Source organism: Protopterus annectens, chromosome 1.part1 (assembly GCF_019279795.1).
Source record: "Protopterus annectens isolate FY-2018-M chromosome 1.part1, PAN1.0, whole genome shotgun sequence".
Taxonomy (NCBI): domain Eukaryota; kingdom Metazoa; phylum Chordata; order Ceratodontiformes; family Protopteridae; genus Protopterus; species Protopterus annectens.
Window position 1 is genome coordinate 209814280 of NC_056726.1, and position 21697 is coordinate 209835976.

The 21697-nt window shown below is 41.6% G+C and overlaps 1 protein-coding gene across 4 annotated transcripts in view; it reads left to right on the plus strand.

The window, feature by feature from the left end:
* The window catches only part of LOC122804314 (hydroxymethylglutaryl-CoA synthase, cytoplasmic-like), a 270709-nt gene that overhangs the window by 56529 nt on the left and 192483 nt on the right, over window positions 1–21697 (plus strand). For all 4 annotated transcript variants that reach the window (XM_044074109.1, XM_044074124.1, XM_044074114.1 and 1 more), the window contains exons 3-4: window positions 14082–14207; window positions 14566–14730. In XM_044074109.1, coding sequence (XP_043930044.1) covers window positions 14082–14207; window positions 14566–14730 — 291 coding nt within the window. The remainder of the gene's footprint in view (window positions 1–14081; window positions 14208–14565; window positions 14731–21697) is intronic.

Sequence of the window (21697 nt, forward strand, 5' to 3'; positions counted from 1 at the left end):
AAAGAAGGTACTTGGAGACATATTCTAGACCTTTCTTATCTAAACACCTTTTCTGAAGGTGCCTTCCTTTCGGATGTTGTCCCTTCAGTCCACTTTTCCTCTCTTGCTCCCTCAGGCCTTCCTGGTGTCTCTGGACCTCAAGGCTGCTCATCTCCATATTCCGATCCATCCTCTTTTCAGGAGATTTCTGCGTTTCTCTGATTCCTGGCATTTTCAGTTCTGTGCTTTGCCCTTTGGCTTTTCTACCGCCCCAAGGGTGTTCACCAAATGCTTCGCTCCTGTGATTACCTTTTGCAGGCTTCAAGAGATCCAAATCTTTCCTTATTTGGATGACCTGCTGATTCAAGCATCTTCTCCAGAGGTCCTCTTGCAAAGTCTTTATTTTACCATTTCTCCTCTTCAGAGCCTGGGGTTCACAATAAACTTCAAAAAGTCTTCCCTGACATCAGGATGTCTTTCTGGGTTGCAGGCTTCAAATGGTGCCAATGCTGGCATCCCTGCCTCCTCCAAGGGCACTAACTCTCATTTCTTTCTTTCAAGCTCTTCTTCCCCTAGTCCCCATTACAGTCAGGGAGTTTGAGAGCTTTGGGGTTCTTGGCGTCCACTATTCCAATGCTTTCTCTGGCCAAGCTCCACATGAGGAATTTCTAGTGGTTTCTGAAGTCAGTGTAGCTCGGAATGCGTATCCTATAGACTTTCCTGTTCCTATTCTCCTGTGTCTCCTGTTCCTATTCTCCTGTGTCTCAAGGAAGAACTTCTGTGGTGGATTCAGCAGTTGTCTCTGAATTCAGGGCTCTCTTTTCAGCCTCCTCTGAAGCATCTGTGAACAGATCCTGAGATGGAAGATGTGGAATGGAGAGCAGTGTTTGGCTCCCTGAGGGTTCAGGGGGTGTGATCCCTTGTCAACGGAAGGAGCACATCAGCATCAAAGAGAGAAGGGCTGTTATGCTGGCTCTTCAGGCCTTTCATCCTATCTCCTCTCCAGGGCCTCCCAAGGTATTCACAGACAATACGACAGTCAGGTGGTATATCAAACAGGGGGTATCTTTGCTGGCTGGCACTTCTGGTATGGGATCTGGCTATCCAATATCTAGTGACTCTGCAGGTGGTTTACATTCCTTCAGGTCGGAACATTGTGGCAGACAATCTGAGCAGGTCCTTCACTCTATCCTACGAATGGATGCTTCACAGGGATATGTTTCTGGACATTGTTCATCAGTGGGGTACTCTTCAAGTAGACCTCTTTGCCTCACCGGAGTCCCAGGTCCTCTGGTATGGAAGGTGGATGCCCTCTCCTTTTCTTGGAAGGGGATGTTTCTTTATACATTCACTCCCCTTCTGAGAGTCCTGTTGAAGATTCAGCAGGATGCTTCCAAAAATCTTGTTGGTGACTCCCTTTTGGCTGCAACAGCACTGGTTCCCTCTACTTCTGCATGTAGCCAGGGGCAATCATCACAAGTTACCCCACCAGGTGGATCTCCTCACACAAGACAAGTGGTCTCTCATCCATTCCCACCTGTCCACGCTTCAACTGACACTGGGTGATAGGGTTTTGATTCCTCATAGACACCTTTTCTCTGAGGATGTGCTGCAGGCCCTGCAGGAGGCCAGGAAACCTACTACTAGGAAATCTACTTATCTAAATGGAAGAGGTTTTCTATTTGGTGTCTTTCTCGTGACCTGGACCCCACTTTCTTTGGCTGTTCCTTTGGTTGTCTCTTATTTGTGTGAGTTGCTCAATGCTGGTTTGGCCTATTCTTCTATTAAGGCCCACTTATCAGCTCTTTCTGCTTGTCTGCCTTTAACTCCCCCATTAGCTTCTAGATTTGAGACTAAGCAGTTTCTTAAAGGCGTCCTTTGTATTAGACCTCCCAGGAAGCCTGTTCCTTCTCCCTGCGATCTTAATTTCGTTCTTAAAAAATCGACTCTGGCTCCTTTTAAGCCTGCTGTTTCAGCTTCCTTGTAACATTGTTCTTGGAAGACTGTTCTTTTGTTAGCTCTTACTTCTGCCAGACTGGTGTCTGAGTTTCAAACCCTTATGGCTTTTCCACCTTTTTTGATATTTCACAAGGATAGGGTGTCCTTGCATACCAATCCTTCCTTCATGCCCAAGGTGGTTAATGAGTTGTCACTTAATCAGTCTATTAATTTGCCTACTTTTTTCCCTCTCCCCATTCTGATAGTGAGAGGGTGCTGCATACCTTAGATGTGTATAGACAGCTCAGATTTTATTTGGATAAAACTATCAGAAAATCTGACCATTTATTTGTTTCCTTTCATCCTAGGTCTTTGGGTATGGCTGTTTCCAAGCAAACTATTTCCACTTGGATTTCAAAGGCTGTTTCCTTTTGTTACACTTTTCATGGTGAGAGCCATTCTTCTTCTTCTGTATAGGCTCATTCTACTAGAGCTGTGGTGTGTTCTAGTGCTTTTTCTCAAAGGCTTGGATGCTTAATTCTATCATTGAAGCTGCTGCCTGGACTTCTGTACATACTTTTACCAAACATTACTAGTTGGGGAGGAGGAAGCAGCAGAGCCCTTCAGGAAGCCATGAAGAATGGCATCAGCATAACCAGCTGTAGTGCTGGAGATACCATCCAAGTTTCTTCTTGATCTGTGGTACTCTCCCATTTGTAAGGAATACTGCAGTAGTGAATGTAAGGACATAGTACAGTTGTGTAAAATCTTACCATAACTGTAGATGTCCTTACCTTCACTGCTTCAGTATTTAGTCCCTCCCTCCACTCCCCTGGTCTTTTTTCCTTCCTGGATGTGCAAGTTCTCCTTGGTTTTCCTTGAACTGCTGTTCCTACTGGGGCAATTAGTTCCGAGGATGGTGTGCCTGAACGTCACCTGTATGCCCTACTCTATGCAAGAAGTGTGCAGGTGACATTCAGCGTACCTTAAAGCAATGGTAGACTTTGGTAAACTGAGCGGAAGGTGGGCTTCATGGCAGGGAGTCCCATTTGAAGGAATACTGTAGCGGTGAAGGCAAGGGCATCTGCTGATATGGTAAGATTTTACACAACTGTACTTTTTTCTTACATTAGAAGTAAAAGTCCTCTTTCTTCTGTGAACTGCAAGTTTTTTATCACAAGATTCAACATCCTCACCCTGGTTCAGATTCTTGTGCACTAAAGTTCATTACATGAAGATAAAATTGTGCATGTGTCCTTTGAATCACCAGCTAAATCTGTTAGCTGAGGGTCATGAAGTGTGTGTTGGTTTTTTTCCTGTGAACTTTGCAGTATGTTGGTGTTCAGTCTTGTATGGTTCACAAGTATGCATATTTTGCATTTTTTCAGGCTGATAGTATAGTAATGTAATGTCTTTCAGCTTTTCCCGGTTAGGGGTCGCCACACAGAACTCCGGTCCGCTAATGATTGGCAGTGGATTTTTTACGGTGCCGAGTTGCCAGCCCGACGTCCAACTTTCAAGGAAGGCACACCCATTCACACACACACCTACCTGCATGTCTTTATACGTCACTCGACCATGGGGAGGACATGCATCCACACAGAAGACGCTCCAGCTTTGAATTGAACGGGAGAACCTCTTGCTGTGAGGTGACAACACTAACCGCTGCACCACCGTGGCCATATAGTCTAAATGTCTGAATTATACCATTAGTATGCTTGAATAAAAATAAGAACTAAAGTAATCACTTTTTCTGACACCTTTTGCTACAGATTTTATTATGGAAAATACTATCTGTTCACTTCTGACACTTAGTGTAGTTGAGATTCTGTTGAATGTGTTCCTGAAAAGCTGTTTGAGCAAAAATTAATAAAATTTGACTCAAACTTAGGGTGACATTCAAGTCAGAATGGACTGGAGGTTGAGATGCTGTGTCAGCTAAAATACAAGTGCAACATTTAGATCTGGTCAGAGCAAAAATATATATTAAGGCATATAAAATGTTATTTTTTCATCATTAAAAGAAGTACCTTTGTCTTTGAGGATAGGAATATAGTCTACAGATGTCTTAAAACATTTCTTGGAATAAAAAGTTGAACCAGTTCTGAATATGCAGACTTGTAGACACAAACTGCATAACTATCTAAAAGCAAGCTGTAGTTATGGACAGTTCTTTGAAAAATGTTAATTTGTTAATGAAGTCTTCATACATATGACTAAGCTGTCAGCGAGTTTCAAGTGCATATGAGATGCACTGTGGTCTCAGTTGCATACTAACACAGGCATTCCATGCTAGAGCTTCCAGGCCATGGAGTCGGAAAAGGTTTTTAAAGGCTTCTGTGACTGTGAATTCTGACTGTGTACACATTTCAGAAACTCTTCAGTTTGTAGTTAAAGTAAACTGCTGTCATCTTAGCTCTCTTATTTGCCTTTGTGAATTATAGTTGTGTTCCTTAAATGGTTTGATCCTGAGGTGTACTTTGGCCTTTGGCAGACTGTGAGCATGCAGGTTGTGACAGTTGAAATTATTAGTCTGCTGTATTAGATTGCGGATTGTACCTCTGAATAAACTTGTGGTTGTAATGTTTGCATTCAGTGGACTGTCAGAAGAAAGGGTGTTATGATGCTTGTTTTTGTGTAACTATACCAGTTGGTTACTTATCACTGTAAGAACTTACTCTTAACTTTGTAGTTTGTTTAGATGAGTAGTCTTAAATTTACACCAGAGTTATGTATGGCTCTGCTTGATTTCGGAAGTAAGCACTAATAAGGACTCCTAAAGAGTGTCGAGAAATAAATGCATGTGCTTAAAGGTGTATATGGCTAGGACTCTTATGGTCCCTGTGATTTCTTGCCAGCTATTGTTCCTGTGTAGCTGTACAATGCATCCTGTCTTTTCAGTTTGTGTAGCTGTCTGTCATCCCTATCTAGGCTTATCCTGTTCTCTTGTCCATTGTGGGACGTAGTACATGCATCTCTTCCCATATTCAAATGACAGTTTGTATATATTCCCCTTGCATACGTATCGGTGCCTCACCAATCCAGCGCTTTGTTGTACCTAGAATTTGTGACCTATTCTTTATTTTTTCACCTTTTTATTATGGACATTTTTTGCTAGTGTAAGAGACAATTGCCCCTGTCTGCAAACACTTGCTGGCCATGCATTTCTACACTAGTCTCTGTTTCTGTGAATTTTTGGGGGCTTTAGACAGCATTCATACTGTTTGCTGTTTAAGTGTGCGAGTTTCTGCCATGATGCTTCTGTACTATATATTTTATGCTCCTGTCGAATCTAGTTATTCTAGACTCAGTTGTTTCATTTCTGATTCTGCTTGCACTGGCATTAACGGATTACTCAATGCTTCCAGAGACACCCTAGCTTACTTGTGTTCCCATTGTTTTTGGCTAGAGAACATTATAAAATATGTTTTGTATACATATAACTTAGAGGAACTTGCAGTCTTCCTGGCAGCATATATGTATTTGAATCTGTGTGCATATTTGTGAGTATGGATCCGTGCACATTCATCTGTGTGTGTGCATATACATAATGTAGTTATACATATGTACATATAGAGTTAGACTTTGTGCAGTTTTGGTGCAAGATCCATACAGTAGGGTTTAGGACACCTTTTCCTCACTGTTGTACAGTCTGAGTTGGTATATTTATTGCAGGTGCTTGCCACCACAAACAGACGCACACACCCACAAAATGTCTTTCTTATTCTTTTTATATTTTTTAACTAGTTCTGTAGTTACATTTTTGTCTGTGGTTTGTATTTCAGCAATAACAATGTTTGAGGAGTAATGCTGTACTGTGATGTGTGTGTTTGTGAATCTATGGGATCTACTTCAGTAGATCAGCATACTATAATACTGAAATTTAGAATGCCAAGACGAAAAGATCGCAAATGAACTTTAACAAATGTTAACCATGTCAAAAATATTAAAAATCGAAAGCCTAGTATGCATGTCCGGAAGCACCATGGAGACTTTGGCAATAGTGCTGGACTTATGTTTAATGGTTGCAAATGGAGATCGTGGTACAGTGAGGAACAGGAAATTTACCCTTTTCCTCACTGTAGTGAACTGGAGTGGATATATATAATTTGCAGGGGTATGGGGGGTGCAAGGGAGCCTGCCTCCCTGCAAAAACATTTAAAAAGTTATTTATTTTATTTATTGGTGTATTTTAATGTGTAGGTTTTGAGTTCAGGTTGGTCTCCATCATGCTTCCGGACATGTGTATTAGCTTTTTGATTTTTAACATTTTCGACATTAACATTCATTAAAGTTCATTTGCAATCTTTTCATCTTGACATATTACATTTTAGTATTATGCTATTTATATCTACTGATATATATGCACACAAAATGTATTAAATGTGTGCATGTTTATTTTATTTATTTACGTTTGTTGACTGGGAGAGTCTGACTGGACATGGGTCCGTTTTCAGCGGAGGCCCGGGGAGAAAAGCTCCACATTAAGTATTGCTTGCGTTATACAGTTAAAAAACATTAGTCCAGCTGGGGACGTAAGACCAGAATAAAACATAGATGTAAAACAGCTGTAGAACATAGTACAATTTTTTTAAAATATGGTGACCTATACTAAACATGGTTACAAATGTAGTTGACATTCATCAGTGAATTGATACAATCTGTTTTTGAGATACTTAACAGCCATTAGCAGTTGTTGCTACAAGAAGTTAGTACTATGTGGTAGGTTGCTGGGAGCATGAGTAGCCAAGCTTGCTAAGAGTAGGTTGTTGATAGGGGCTGAGAGAGGTAGTGGGTGGGTGGAGTGGATGGTATGGGGGGGGGTTACAAGGGGTATATCTGGCAAGTTTTTAAGTGTGATTTTAGTAAGGATTTAAAGTGGGTGCAAGAAGTTACAGAGGTAATTGAGGATGGGAGGGAGTTCCAGAGTTTGTCTATATTGCAGGAGAATAATGCTTTTCCAGCAGAGTTAATGGCTCTTTGTAACCTGTAGGCGGTTTTTATGGCTGGATCTTGGTGGTCTCATGGTTATGTAGGGTTGGAGTAGATTCTGGAGAGATGGGACTTTTAGTGTTTGGTTTATTAGTTTTGAAGGAGAGTGAGCTGGTACCATTGAAGGAGGTGGGGGAGCTCTAGCCAGCCCAGTTCTGCTAGTGAGAGACAGTGGTGAGTACGGTAGGAAGCCCCTGTGGCGAACTTGCCAATTTTGTTATAGCAGGTCTCTAGCTTATTTAGGTCACATTATCGAAGGTTAGCAAATATTGGAGAGGCGTACAGTAGGATAGAGATAAGATGAGAATTTGCTACCGAAATGTTAGCTGCTTTGGTAAGTAGTTGCTGATTTCTATATAATGCTCCTAGTTTTTTGTGCACTTTTTAATGGTCATGGTCATTTATATGTAATGTATGTGTGCATAGCTGTCTTCATAAGGTTTACTAACCAGTACCTGTGCTTACTTGTCTTCACTATTTATGTTGCAGGTAGTGCACATCATTCTTTACTTGTAGACTCAGTTTGCATACAAGGGCTAGATTTTCTTATACTGTTGAGTATTAACAGCACAACAAGTCATACAGGGTGGGAAACTGCCTTTGCCTTCGGTTTTCTTTACTCTTCCTGAAAATTGTATCACTACTTAAGATTACTTTTTGTCATTTTCACTCTGATTCTTTACCCACAGAGTAGACACTGACACATAAAAAGTGAGTTCAGGCTGTTGACTGGAGCACTCTAACTGGGTGGTGCCCATTTTCATTAGAGACGCAAGGGAGAGCGCCACAGAATCAATTTCAGTGTGATTAAAGCTTTAAACTGGTCAGAATGTACAGAAACTCCACTGTAACAATTACAAACATAGTTAAAAAAAATGGTCAGAATGCAAATAGTCCAGTAAAGTTCCATACTGAGAGCAGTACAACATAGTAAAATAAGACACTGCTGTATTCCAAATTCCAAAACAACGTTTGGAATGCAGTTAAGAAAAAAGTCATCATGTAGAGAATGGATGCAAGGATTATTGTAGCACCTGAGAGGAAGAAAGGTACCTAGAAGGACGAAGTCAAAGGTGTAGTAGTATCTAAGCCTGGAGGGGTGCTTTTTCAGTGCTAGCTTTGATTTCCTGAGAAAAAAAAATCATGAGAAAGATGCATTTTTCATTATTGAATAATGTTGGGGGATTTTGTTTCAGGATTTAGATGCAGCGACCAAGAAGCAAGTCATTAAGCATATTTGAATCCTGCAGAGGTTCAGTATGTGGCCTTAAAGAGTGGTTAAAATGGAAGAATTTGTCCTATTGAATAAAGTGGACATTTATAAGGGTGATGTCATAGAGTGAGCAGTTGTTGGGCAGAAAAGATTAGCTTGTTTTGAGCTCAAATCAGTTAGTTGTTTTTGGGGCTGTACAGTGTTAGGAGTTTGGTGGGTCGAAGGAAAACACAAGTTACAGTGGTAGGCAACTTTGACCATACTGAAAAGTGGTGAGCTTGTATTAGTAAAGATGGGTAAGCAGTAGAAAAAACTGAGGAGGAGAAATGAAGCACCCATTTGGGTTTCATCCTTTTACTCCTTAGAGGCTACAGGACTGAACTGCACTAAACGAGATCAGTGGAGAGACTGCTGTTATGTAAAAGTATTATGGACATTTTCCAGGAACTGAGGGCTATGCTTGCTTGTATTTACCTGTTTGTTTGGGGAATTGGTAGAGTGGCACATTAGTGATAAGGTTGAGGTATTGGGTGGAGTAAGTTTCCAAGGATGAAATACTGGTTGGTCCTTTTTTGTGTCATTACCAGTACCAAGATTTGTAGATGTAGAATGTGGAAATGTCACATCAGTCTTGATTTTTATGGATGGTGGCTGCTTGCACTAAGTTTGAAAAATGTTGATTGAATTTTATTGCCCCTTCAGGTGGGCAAGTTATTTGGAAATGGTTTATAATTTACAGGTGGAGGTAGTTTTAGATACATTTCCTTATATGTGAAATAAACAGAAACATAACATAAAAACATTTCCATATATGTGAAATAAACAGAAACATAACATAAAAATAGTCTAGAGCTAGAGAACTTGAGAAGTATTGTGATTCTGGCCAAAAGGATGCTGCTACCTCCAAAGCTGTATTGTTGCAGATCAAGAGAAAATCAATATCTTAGAAAAGTGCTTATTAAAAAAACAAACAAAAAAAAAAATCTCAGGTTCATAAAACTGCTAGTGAGGTAGCTGTGGAAGCTCTCCCATCCAAGGTAAGGCACAAAGAAGGGGTAGCCCCCCCTGAAAATAACCCCATTCCTACTCTGGTAATGTGCAGTCCTTAATGTCTGAGCCAGTGCTTTGGCCCGTCTATCCCTTTTCTACTGTATCTTTTGGTTTCAGGACACAAGTTTCAGTCTAATTGGACTATAAAAAAATGTAGACAGCCTTTTTGACAATGCAGAGGTTGGGGGTCCCATGTCTCTAACACTAACATCTTTGCCCATTTTTTGTCATCCTTGGCCCTTACCTTCCTGACTAGGATCCTTCAAGCCTCAGTCCTTTTGAAGTCATGAATCCAGCCAGCATTACCAGTGTGTTTTTTGGAGTGCTGACGACTTGGCTTCCTTAACCTCAACTTTGTCAGTGCTGTCAGGGTAGACTCTGCAGGTCTCAGCTTTTTCAGGGTTATTGCCTCAGTTTGTGTCAGCAGTCTGCCTCAAGTCTCCCATCCATATCTTGTTAACAGCTAGGAGGCATATTCTTCCACCCAATGTTGTTGTGTCTTTCGGCTTTTCCCAGTTAGGGGTCGCCACAGAGGAACTCTGGTCCACTAATGATTGGCAGTAGATTTTTACGTGCAGAGTTGCCAGCCCTGACGTACAACCTTCAACGAAGGTACGCCCATTCACGCATGTCTCCACACAGAAGACGCTTTAGCTGAGAATCTAACAGGACGTCTTACTGTGAGGCAACAACCCAATGACCCCCAGATTTGTGGCAATATTTGAGCTCAAATGGAAGAAGTTTGGATGTCCTGAAGAACCCCCTGTTCCTTGTGGATAGTTCCACCAATTAATGAAATGGTTTCATTGCTTTCCAAAAATGCATGGTAAGACCTGGATGTTGTGGCTGCTTTACCATAAAGACCTGATAGTCTTCCAGCTGCCCAAGGACTACTCTAGATGGTCTTATAATCCCTTAATGGACTCTCTAGGTTTCAGCTGCTCAAGTTCACATACTTGAGGCCAGGATTGTCCATCCATCAAATTAAGGTGATATCTGCAGAGTGCAAGGCGATATCTGCAGAGTGTCAGGGGTAGTGTATGACAGAAGAATGTCAAAGAAGCTGAAAAGTAAGGAGTACAAAACAGCAGTGTGACAAGTACTGCTGTATGGTGCAGAAACCTGGGCAGTAAAGGCAGAGCAGTTGAGGAAGCTAGAGGTGATGGAGATGAAGTGCCAGACTGGTGGCAGGATGCAGACTGTAAGACAGACTAAGAATTGAGTACTTAAAAGTAGAAGCCAAAGTAGCTCCTACTTCAGAAAAGGTCAAAGGGAAGAGATTACAGTGGTTTGGGTACATGTGCAGGAAAGCAGAAACAATCTGGTGAAGACTATTTGGAACAGACAGGAAGAAGGCAAGAGGAAAAGAGGGCATCCAGCAAAGAGGTGGATGGATTGTGTGAGAACACCTGCGACATTCAGGTATGAGTGTCAAAGAAGATAGAGTGGAATTGAATAGGGAGAGATGATGACACGACACCCCAGCCCAGTTTAGAAAATTGGGGGGAGGTGATTATCTGCAATGAGAGACTGAATAAGCAAGTTTTTTCTTCACATTTGATGACTTCAGTGTGTGCTCACAGTTGATGCAGCCTTGTATAGGAAGAGTTACCACCCTTGGACATGGAAGTACAAATTTTAATCTGAGCTGCCTGAGGTTCTGTAGCCTCCATACTGTGTGGTAAGTCCACAGTACCGATGATTCAGTCAGGCAGCAAGTGCAGGGCTCTTAGTACATCACTATGTCTGGCAGTATCTTGTGCAGTTTGCCAATACCAAGACCAGATTCATGATTGCCGCCTTTAAAGCAACATTAATATTTGGCTCAGAAGTAAAAGCAGAATTAAAGACAGAAGAGGCAGTCCAATATTTAAAAAGTAGGAGTGAAGTTCCAGGGTCCTCTGACCTTTTTTCTTGGAACCAGCAAAGGGGGCATATACTATGTTTTTATTTGCAACCAACAAGGTAGTTTCAGAGGGTCTAATAAGGGGCGTAGGGGACAGGATGGCTTCCAGAATAGCTGACCACATATAGTTCAGGGGTATTATGTCCTTTTTGGGGTAAAATTCAGCTTCCTGAGGCTTTACTTGACTGGACAGTCGGAGGTTGACTGATCCTCCACAAGGAAGCATGGGTGGTCTTCACATACGGCTAGTGGATAAGGGACATCATTTCCAGAGGATATTTCATTCCTTTCCCTTTCTTCCCAAACCACAGTGCCAGTGCCTTTCAGGAATCCCTTACCCTCAAAGATGTGCAAACAAATTTGTGACCACCAACCTGCTATCAGACAACTATTCAAGAGCCCTTTCAGACCGTTGAGCATCACAGAGAGTGTAGCAAAGTCAGCTTGACTTGTACAGTATTTTTCCCTCAAGGCAGAATTGCCTTCATTCAAATCAGTCCTAAATCTTGTGCATAATAAATCAAATTCAACAGTCCCTTACCTTCAAGCTGTGGGACTGATTTGGCATTTTCTATCTTCATGGTGATTCGCACAAGGTATCACAGGAGTGCACTTCAGAGGACCATCAGAGTACACAATGGAGTTAACTTACTGATCCAGTGAATGTTACATTGAAAATTTCTGGGAAGTGCAAGGAGAGTCTGTTGCAGTAGAATGGGGAAATCTACCTTTCTCTGGAGAAGTCTCTTCCAAGCCCTCATTTCTTTGTATTAATAGTGGATGATTTAGCTTTTGGTGGGTACTACTTGGAGTGTTTTGTCACTGGAAGCTAGTCTGCACATCCTCATCTTGGAAATGAGGGATGCCCTTCTGAACTTAGAGGTGTTCTAGCATGTCCTTCCACTCGACAACATATTAGTTTGAGTTGTCACCAAATAGGTAGTAACTCATTCTGCTAGGAAGCCATGAGAGTTTGAGATTCTAGATTTACTTCCAGCTGCCTTCTAGTAGCATCCACAGCCTGGGTCAGACCAGTTCTTTTAAGGACAGATACATTCATTACCTTCTGATGCCTCATTAGTGGTCCCTCGGTCATTTATTAACTCAGACCCGGTCATATCGCTTTGGAGGGCCTTGCTGCAACATGTTTGATCCCCCTCCAGTTTCAAATGAAGTAAATTTTCTCTTCCTCTGGAGGATGCACCATTTTGGCCCCAGCATTTATGGTTTCCTCCTGCTTTGAGCTCCTCTTGTTTGAACAGGTCTCTTACTCTGAAGTCATCCAATAACCTGCTGTCTCTCTCATCCAGCAAGTCCAGAAGCAGTTATTGCAGTTTGCATAGACGTTAATGTTACAAGCTGTAACAAGGTTTGATTCCCATAGCTCTTATTTGCCTGCTGTGTGACCTCGAGTAAGTTACTTAAGCAGACCTTGATTAACAAATAGGTACAGATTCCAACCAGAAGTTAAGTTCAGTCTCTCAAGTTTTCTCCAGATCCAGTGAAGGCCAGGGGCCGTCATACATTGAGTATGGTCCAGATTCTTCTGTCTAGAGATCCATGTACCAGAAAAACTTACAGAATTAAATGAACTCCCTCTGCAGTATGGGCCATTGAACAAGACCTGGATCCATGTGTAACACCTGTATCCAACATTTTAGAAAACATTTCATATCTATTTGATTCAGATCTCCTCTTCTGTTAAGATTCACCCTGGTAGTTATTTCTAATTTTCATCAAAACTGGCATGCCACTTAAGATTTACAAAACCTTCCTTAGAGGCACTTTTCTGTTATGCACACTAGTTAAATCTCTAGTTCTTCTGTGGGATATTTATGTTGTCATGGAATAACTTATGCCATTTGAACTGGCTTTTACAGTAGAGCTGATGCTTTGTCTCTTGGAAGACTTGCATATCTTTAATTGCCATTGTCTGAATGTTGGATCTCTGAACTTCAGGCTTTGCACTGTGAGCCTCCATACATCATAAAGAGAAGGTTTCCATGATAAACCAATCATTTATACCAAAAATAGATACAGAAATCTATGCTAAACCATCAAAGAACTACCAGTATTCTTTCCTTATTGCACTAATCATAGTAAAACCATGGTGAATACCTATTTCATTGCATGGTTATGCACAAAGAATGTTTATCTGAACAGAATAAAATCATTCGGAAAAGGCATTGACCAGCAGGCTTTTATATTCTTTTCAAAGGAGATTCATTAACAAGATTGCAACACAAGCAGGTGGAGCTGAGGTAGTCGAGCCCCGGACTTGTGCTAATGCATGAATTAGATCTGTTATGGATCAGTACACACACACACACACTTTAGTAATAAAATGCAGATAAAGCATTAAAAAGTTTAGTAGTTTATAACCATACTCTGTTACGTTTAAAAATTGCCAGATAACTATTCTGCTAATTGAAGGATTCTTTCGGGGTCTAAGTATCACTTCCAAAAAAAAAGCTGCATGTTTCGCCCTTCTCTAGTGATCATATGTTTTTGTGCTTCTGAAAGGTATGTTTGAACAGTGATTTAAAGTGCTAGGTTAATAATGTAAGTTTAAACTGTATAACAGACATTATGTTTAGGCAGTATAATCACTGTGTATGCTGTTGTCCGGTATGTATTATATTTTGTTTCATCATGTATGCAGTTCCTCTGTACAAATGTTGGGCTGATAAATGTATTTGCAACTTTTCTTCCTGCACCAGCACTGCAAGTGGATACTGGCCATTGTGATTTTCCTCATCAATAAAAAGGGATGCAGTGCAGTACTGATTTAAGCTGAAAAATTTTAGCTTTGCTAACTTTCGTGAACAGCATTTTATTGTAAATAAGCCCATAATTTCTTTTAGTCTGCATTTGACACTGTAAAATGACTTGGGTTTTCTAGTTTGTGCTCTGGCTTTTTACTGTAATTTATTTTTCCAGGCATGCTTGATATGTGAATCAGTGACTCTCAAGATGTACTCTGAAGAGTTTTTATTTTTGCAGGACGTTATGCTTTGGTGGTCGCTGGAGATATTGCTGTCTATGCTACAGGCAATGCCCGTCCAACAGGTGGTGCTGGTGCTGTGGCAATGCTTGTTGGTCCAAATGCTTCACTGGCTTTAGAGAGAGGTAAGCTCTGAAGATTGAAAAAACGAAAATCTTATAGTTTTTGTATATATTGTATAACATTTTTGTTTGAGAATTTTAAATAGTCTCTGTAATTGTGCTTGTATGGCCCGTTTCTAAGATTGTTATTCATAATTGCACTAAACCTTCATGTAAATTAGTTGTTAATGTAGAATTTAATTCATGATTGATTGTAGAAAGTGGTCCGTGAATGTTAATCGTATTAAAATACAGCCACAAACTCCTCTGCAGGTTCATCCGCTCTTGTGAAAATGTTTTTGCTTGCCTAGAATGATTTTCAGAAGTAAAACCGGGTATTCGGTATCCCAGAGAGTAAGTTTCTTACGCTAATCTTGCTTAGGTCTACGAGGAACGCACATCAAGCATGCCTATGACTTTTACAAGCCAGATATGGTGTCTGAGTATCCAGTGGTAGATGGTAAGCTGTCCATCCAATGCTACCTCAGTGCATTAGATCGCTGTTATAGTGTGTATCGGAACAAAATCCACACCAAGTGGCAAAATGGTATGTTGCCTTTCTGTGTTCATATTTCTTTGTGTCCTGATCTGCATTTTACTAATGTAGTATAAGATGCATTCTTATGGTAGAAAATCTTTTTGTGCTTGATTTAGATGAAAGCATGTTTTCAGACCCCAATGAAAGACTTTGATGTTGAAACAAAACACTGGGAAAGGCTCCTTAATATAGCCAGTCTACATACAACACTTGTGTCTGAATTGTGTAACATGCCTCACCAATTTAGATATTTTCAGTCAACATTTACTGGAGAATATCAGATTGTGTTATTGTGTGTGTATAATGTATGTTCTACTATAAACATGTATATAGTGTGTGTGTGTGTGTATGTGTGTGTGTGTATGTATGTATATATATATATATATATATATATATATATATATATATATATATATATATATATGTGTACATACACATACAGTGGATATAAAAAATGTACACACCCTTGTTAAAATGCTAGGTTTTTGTGATATACAAAAATGAGACCACAATAAATCATTTCAAAACTTTTCCCACCTTTAATGTGACCTATAACCTGTGCAATTCAATTGAAAAACAAATCTGTTAGGTGAAAAAATATAAAAAATAAAAAAACGTACAATACGCTGGTTGCACAAGTGTGCACACCCTTAAACTAATACTTTGTTGAAGCACCTTTTGATTTTAATTAACAACATTCAGTCTTCTTGGGTAGGAGTCTTTTAGCATGGCACATCTTGACTTGGCAATATTTGCCCACTCTTCCTTGCAAAAGTGCTTCAAATCTGTCCGATTGAGGGGGTATCTCTTGTTTACAGCTCTCTTCAGGTCACCCCACAGATTTTCTATTGGATTTAGGTCTGAGCTCTGGCTAGGCCAAAACTTTAATTTTCTTCTGGTGAAGCCATTCTTTTGTTTATTTGGAAGTATGCTTGGGGTCATTGTGTTGAAATATGAAATTCCTCTTCATCTTCAGCTTTCTAGCAGACACCTTAAGGTTTTGGGTCAAAAGTGACTGGTGTTTGGAACTGTTAATAATTCCCTCCACCTTGACTAAAGCTCCAGTTCCAGCTGAAGAAAAGCAACCCCAAAGCATGATACTGCCACCACCATGCTTCACCATGGGGATGGTGCTCTTTTGGTGATGCAGAGTGTTTTTGAGCCAAACATACCTTTTGGAATTGTGGCCAAAAAGTTCAACCTTGGTCTCATCAGATAACACATTTTCTCACATGCTTTTTAGAGACTTGATGTATTGTTTTCCTAATTTTAGCTGGGCCTGGATGTTTTTCTGTGTAAGAAAAGGCTTCCATCTTGCAACCCTACCCCATAGTCCAGACGTATGAAGAATACAGGAGATTGTTGTCGCATGTAGTACACAACCAGTACTTGCCAAAAATTCCTGCAGCTCCTTCAGTGTTGCTGTAAGTCTCTTGGTAGCCTCCCTGACAAGTTTTCATCTTGTCTTTTCATCAATTTTGAAGGGACGTCCAATTCTTTGCAGTGTCACTGTTGACCCATATTTTCACCACTTTTTGATGACTTGTCTTCCATGGAATATATGCTGCGGAAATTTTTCTGTACCCTTCTCCTGACTGATAACTTTTAACAATGAGATCCCTTTGATGCTTTGTAAGCTGTCTGTGAACCATGGCATTTACTGTAGCAGGCAACCGAGTAAATGTCAGGAAAATCCTACTAGGACAGCTGAACTTTATTTGTATTTAATCAGAATCTCTTTAATTGATGGCAGGTGTTGTACCCAAGAAGACTGAATGCTATAATTAAATCAAAAGGTGCTTCAACAAAGTATTAGTTTAAGGTAGCACGCAGACAACAAGGTATTAGTTTAAGGGTTTGCAGTTTTGCAACCAGCGTATTGTACATTTTTAATTTTTTTATATATTTTACATCTGTGTATTTGGAAAACATTCCGAATATTATCTTTGCCTTTTATGTAAGACTGAAGTCTCATAAGGACTAATAATGCCAGCATCTGTTTGTGGGAGATTGAGGTACACTGGTGAGTGTGAATTTACTTGGTGAGGAAAATTTCCAGTCCCTTTTTTCTGTTTCCATGGACAGGATATACTTACTGGAATTTGGTAAGGAAGTTATTTCTGCCTTTTCCTCACCTTCTAGCTCTTCAGGTAAGAAAAAGAGAGTTTCCCTGTCCTCCTGACAGGATTCTTCAGTCAGAACTCAGGAATTTCTTAGCCTCTGCTTTCTGATTCGTAGGAATGTTCAACATCAGATTTTCTTGCTGAAGAGATTTCATTCACTAACATCTAATGTGAGTGAGGTTTTTCAGTGAGACCAGAATGAGATTCCTACTGCACCAAAACTGTATTATGACTTGTTACATTTACAGATTGCTAATGCTGCTCCTGCATTGCCTGCTTTAAAGAGTGTTTTTCTGTCTGCCTCCAGCTTTCCTGAGGGTCAGCCTCCTGCTCCCAAGATGTCTGATTGGAACTCTTTGTATAACCTAACATTACAAATACCCATTTTCTAACCCTAAAGTAGATCCAGCAGTGACCTACCCCTTCTCTCTCCCCCCCCCTCACTCTCTCCCTCTCCCCCCCCTCACTCTCCCTCTCCCATGTCTCTCTCTCTCCCTCCCCTCTCCCTCCCCTCCCCTCTCCTCTCCTCTCCCCTCTCCTCTCCCTCTCCTCCTCCTCTCCCTCCCTCTCTCTCTCTCTCTCTCCCTCTCTCTCTCTCTCTCTCTCTCTCTCCCTCTCTCTCTCCCTCTCTCTCTCTCTCTCCCTCTCTCTCTCTCTCTCTCTCTCTCTCTCTCTCTCTCTCTCTCTCTCTCTCTCTCTCTCTCTCTCTCTCTCTCTCTCTCTCTCTCTCTCTCTCTCTCTCTCTCTCTCTCTCTCTCCCTCTCTCCCATGCTGAAAGCAATAGATAATTTAGGGAAGAAAATGTATTCTAGTATTTTCATTTTCAGGGTCTTAAAATCATATGTTGACATTTTTTCTTGTGTCTTTTAACAATTTGCTGAAGTTCAGTTAACCTTCCTTCTACTGAGGTACTGTGACGGATGTTTTTCATGTTTCACTGTTGCAGTCATTATATTTGGGTTATCTGCTTGCAGTAGCCCTCAGTCGGCCTGATTTAACAAAGTCTTGGGTCCTGCGTCGATTGCTGTCCCTTCTTCCATGACGTCAGGTCATCAGGGGTATAAAACATGCAGCCGACGCCATTACATCAGTCTTTTTTGCCGTGCGGTGCCTGAAGCAGTTTGCAAGTGCCGGTCGGCCGACTCCTGAAATTTTCATTTTCGAGTTTCAGAACCAAAGTCTTCAACTAAAGCGAAGTACTCCATTGGGGAAACTTTTTCTTGGTCCTACCGATGTCAGTAAAAGTTTATAATTGCATTACTTGTGGAAAGCAAATATTTTCATTCGTACTGTATTCCTTGCCTAGGCCCTGACCATGATGTACCTTGCTGTCGGTTTTGTGCTTTAAACAGCGCACTATCCATCATCAGTATATTTTCACTTCTAAATATTTTGGTTCTCGGTTTAATTATCCAGAAATGTCGTCTGTTAGTCATCCGACTACCGGGATTTCAAAAAAATGCAAAGATAAAGACAGAGATAGGCTGCCAAGGTCCAAAGCTGCCGACGATGCTTCTCCTAAGCCAGTCACCAGCTCGCCGGTACTCAGTGAGGTGCTTTCGCAGCCCCTGATACCTGCATCTTCTGACTCGCAGGCCCCTACTGAGACCCATTCGGAGTCCAGTGTGCCGTGAGATGTTTCAACTGTGGAACCTGCGGATTTCTCTACCTTGGATGGGTCCGGAGCCGCTGTGCAGGCATTGGCTTTTGAGGGTGTATTCAGGCCTACAGACTTGCGTATTAAACTGACGCCTCCTTCATTTAGACCAAAATCTCGAACCATGCCTAAGAAACTGACGCCCAGGCCGCATGCTCAGGCCTGTATGCCTAAAAAACAAATGATAAGAATGGCTGAAGATCTTATAACTCTAATCAGGGGAAGCCAACCTCCCCCTTCTAAGAGACTTGGGACTGAAGTTATTTATGAATCTTCTGAACAGGATTCTGATTTTTCTGATGATCTGGATTTGCCCTTATCTAATTATGAGGATTCTGATGCAGAGGACTCTGTTCCCTCTGCTTCCCCTCCAAAGGATTTTTCTTTTGGTGAAATCTTACATCCTCTAAGGGAGCATTTCCACTGGGAAGGCCAGGAGAGGCTTAGAGATTTCTTACTCCTGCCTCAGCATAGGCCTTTAGCTATGCCTCCTGTGATTCTTTGCCTCCTGCTCCCAGAAAACCTGACATATTACAGGGTTCCTGATTCTCACAAGTTCCTTTTTAAAAATCCTATTGCGGATCCAGAGACTATTTCACAGGGTCCCAAAGGCATTAAGGCTTCTACTGCTAAAAATCCTACCCCCTCTGATAGAGACTCCAGGGTGCTGGATAGAAGAAAGTTTACACTTTTTTCAACGTCGGCCATTAGGGCTTTAAACTGCCAGTTTCATATGTTAAAGTATGAACAACATGTTATTGAATTACTTAAACAGAAAATTATGTTTATTCCTGACTGCGCTGAAATTAAAGAATTACAGGATTTAATGCAGGTTGGAAGACATACTTTGCAATATGGATTTGATTCATTAGAGGCCTCTTGCAGGGCTGCTGTTATTGGGTCTCTGCTCAGAAGGCACGCTTGACTTAAGGAGCCATCTCTGCCTGATTATGTTAAAGCTAAATTGTTGGATGCTCCCTTAAATCAGGACCACCTGTTTGGCAACAAGGCTAAGGAAGTTCTTAAAGATGGAAGATAAAGCTAAATCTATGCAGACTGTTAAAGATTTCTTACAAGTTCAGCCTCCTAGATTTAGTAGATACTGGCCCACTAAAAGTTGGTCCTTTCCAGCCCCCTCCAGGTTTTCTCAAGCCAAACCCAGACACAGCAGAAACCCCAGGTTTCAGTCCCAAGGGACACACAAGACTAGGCAGTGGGAGGTTTCAGCACCCAAGCTTGGGAGCAGTAAGACTCCCCCCTATGGAAAACCGTCTCAATGACTTGCTTTTAAAACAAGCACTTCCCAACTGAATGCTCCTTTAGGTGGAAAGATTGGTCTGCAGACCAAAAACTGGGAACTCATTACCCAGGACAAATGGGTTTTAAATATAGTGTCCCAAGGATACAGATTTCATTTCCCCATTTACACCAAGCGAGTGGCCAGATCTACTCCCAAATCAGTGGGCAGAGGCCCAAAATCAGATACTCTCTCTCTTAAACATGGGGGTTATTCAGTTGGTACCAGAAGAGGAAAAGGGGCAAAGTTTCTATTCAAGACTTTTCCTGGTACTCAGAAAAGGCAATACATGGCATCCTGTCCTGGACCTTTCTACTCTAAATACCTTTCTGGTGATTCCAAAATTCAAGATGCTGACTCTTCACCAGCTGCTTCCTATGCTAGGCAAGGATGCATGGTTGGCAACACTAGACTTAAAAGAAGCATACCTACACCTCCCTATCGGGGAGTCTTGCAGAAGATAACAATGCCTCAAAGCAGGCTCCATGCACTATCGGTTCTCTGCACTGCCCTTATAGGTTCATAGGTTGGTACTAGGCTATCGGCTCCAAGGCCTATGCAAGCCTAGCCATAACAATTCCCTGGATATTTCTTCCCACAATATTTACTTCTCTGGGCTCCTGTCTAGCAGGGTGACTGACATGATCCCCAGGGTGAATTTCCTACCGCCCATCCAATCATCAAGGTTCCTTTTGAAGAGGGTCAGTGAGGCGCTCTGCTTGACATGTATGGGCAGTCTATTCCAGAGTATGGGGAGTCTCTGGGTCAGGAACCTATCCCTCCAGCATGTTTTGTTCATTGTGATAAGGTTTAGATCCCTGGAGCGTGTGGCTCTGAGGGATTGGGATTTCTTTAAGTGGAGCATGTCCAACAGCTCAGGGTTTGACATGGCCTTGTATGTTAAGCAGAGATCGTCTCCGAGTAGACGATATGCCACAGAGTATAGCTGGAGTTTTTTTAGACGGTCAGCATATGGCATCTGCTTTAGGCCTGTGATTCTTTTAGTGAGGTATTTTTGTGGCCTTTCCAGCTGTTGCAGATGTCTTGGGAGGTACATACCAAACGGGGCATTATACTCTATAATTGGGCTAATGAGGGATGAGTACAGTGGGACAATGACCTCCTTTTTTCTGGATGAAAAGCCCTTAGTGATGAGGTGTGCTACATAGAAGGATTTCCTGACTGTTGTGGCGATGTAGTTATCGAAAGTGAGACCACTGTCCACCTGTGACCCTAAGTCTCAACACTTTCGATGTTTAGTGTCCTGCCACCTATGTGGTAATTCATGGGTACATGTTTTTTTCCAAAGGGGATAACTATACATTTATTGGCATTAAGCTTGAGCCCATGGCTCTGGCACCAGGCATCTGTTTCTGTAAGGCCCTTTTGTAGAATATCCACATCATTTGGGGATTCAGTAATGGCTCCCAGTTTGCAGTCATCTGCAAACTTTGTTAGCCAGAGTCCCTTAGTGTTGGCCTGTACTTCAGAGAAGTAGATGCCAAACAAGAGTGGTCCCAGGACTGAACCCTGAGGTACTCCACTTGTCACTTGTCTGGAGCTGGATTTGGAGTCTGCTACTTTACAGTCTGGGTTCTGTCAGTAAGCCAGCTGGCAACCCATCGAGTGACGTAGGGATTTATGCCCAGCTTAGTAAGTTTATCTATGATTGCAGAGTGGGGGATGGTGTCTAAGGCCTTGTCGAGGTCCAGATAGGCTGTGTGGGACTGCCTTACCCTCGTCCACAGCTCTGGAGACTGCTTCAAAGAAGTCAGTCAGATTCAGGAGACAAGATCGGCCCTTCACAAACCAAACTGGGTGGGGTCCAGTGTTTGAAGGTTTCCATTGTCTTTGTTTATAAGTTCCATGATGATGCGTTCCATGCCCTTGCAGATCAGG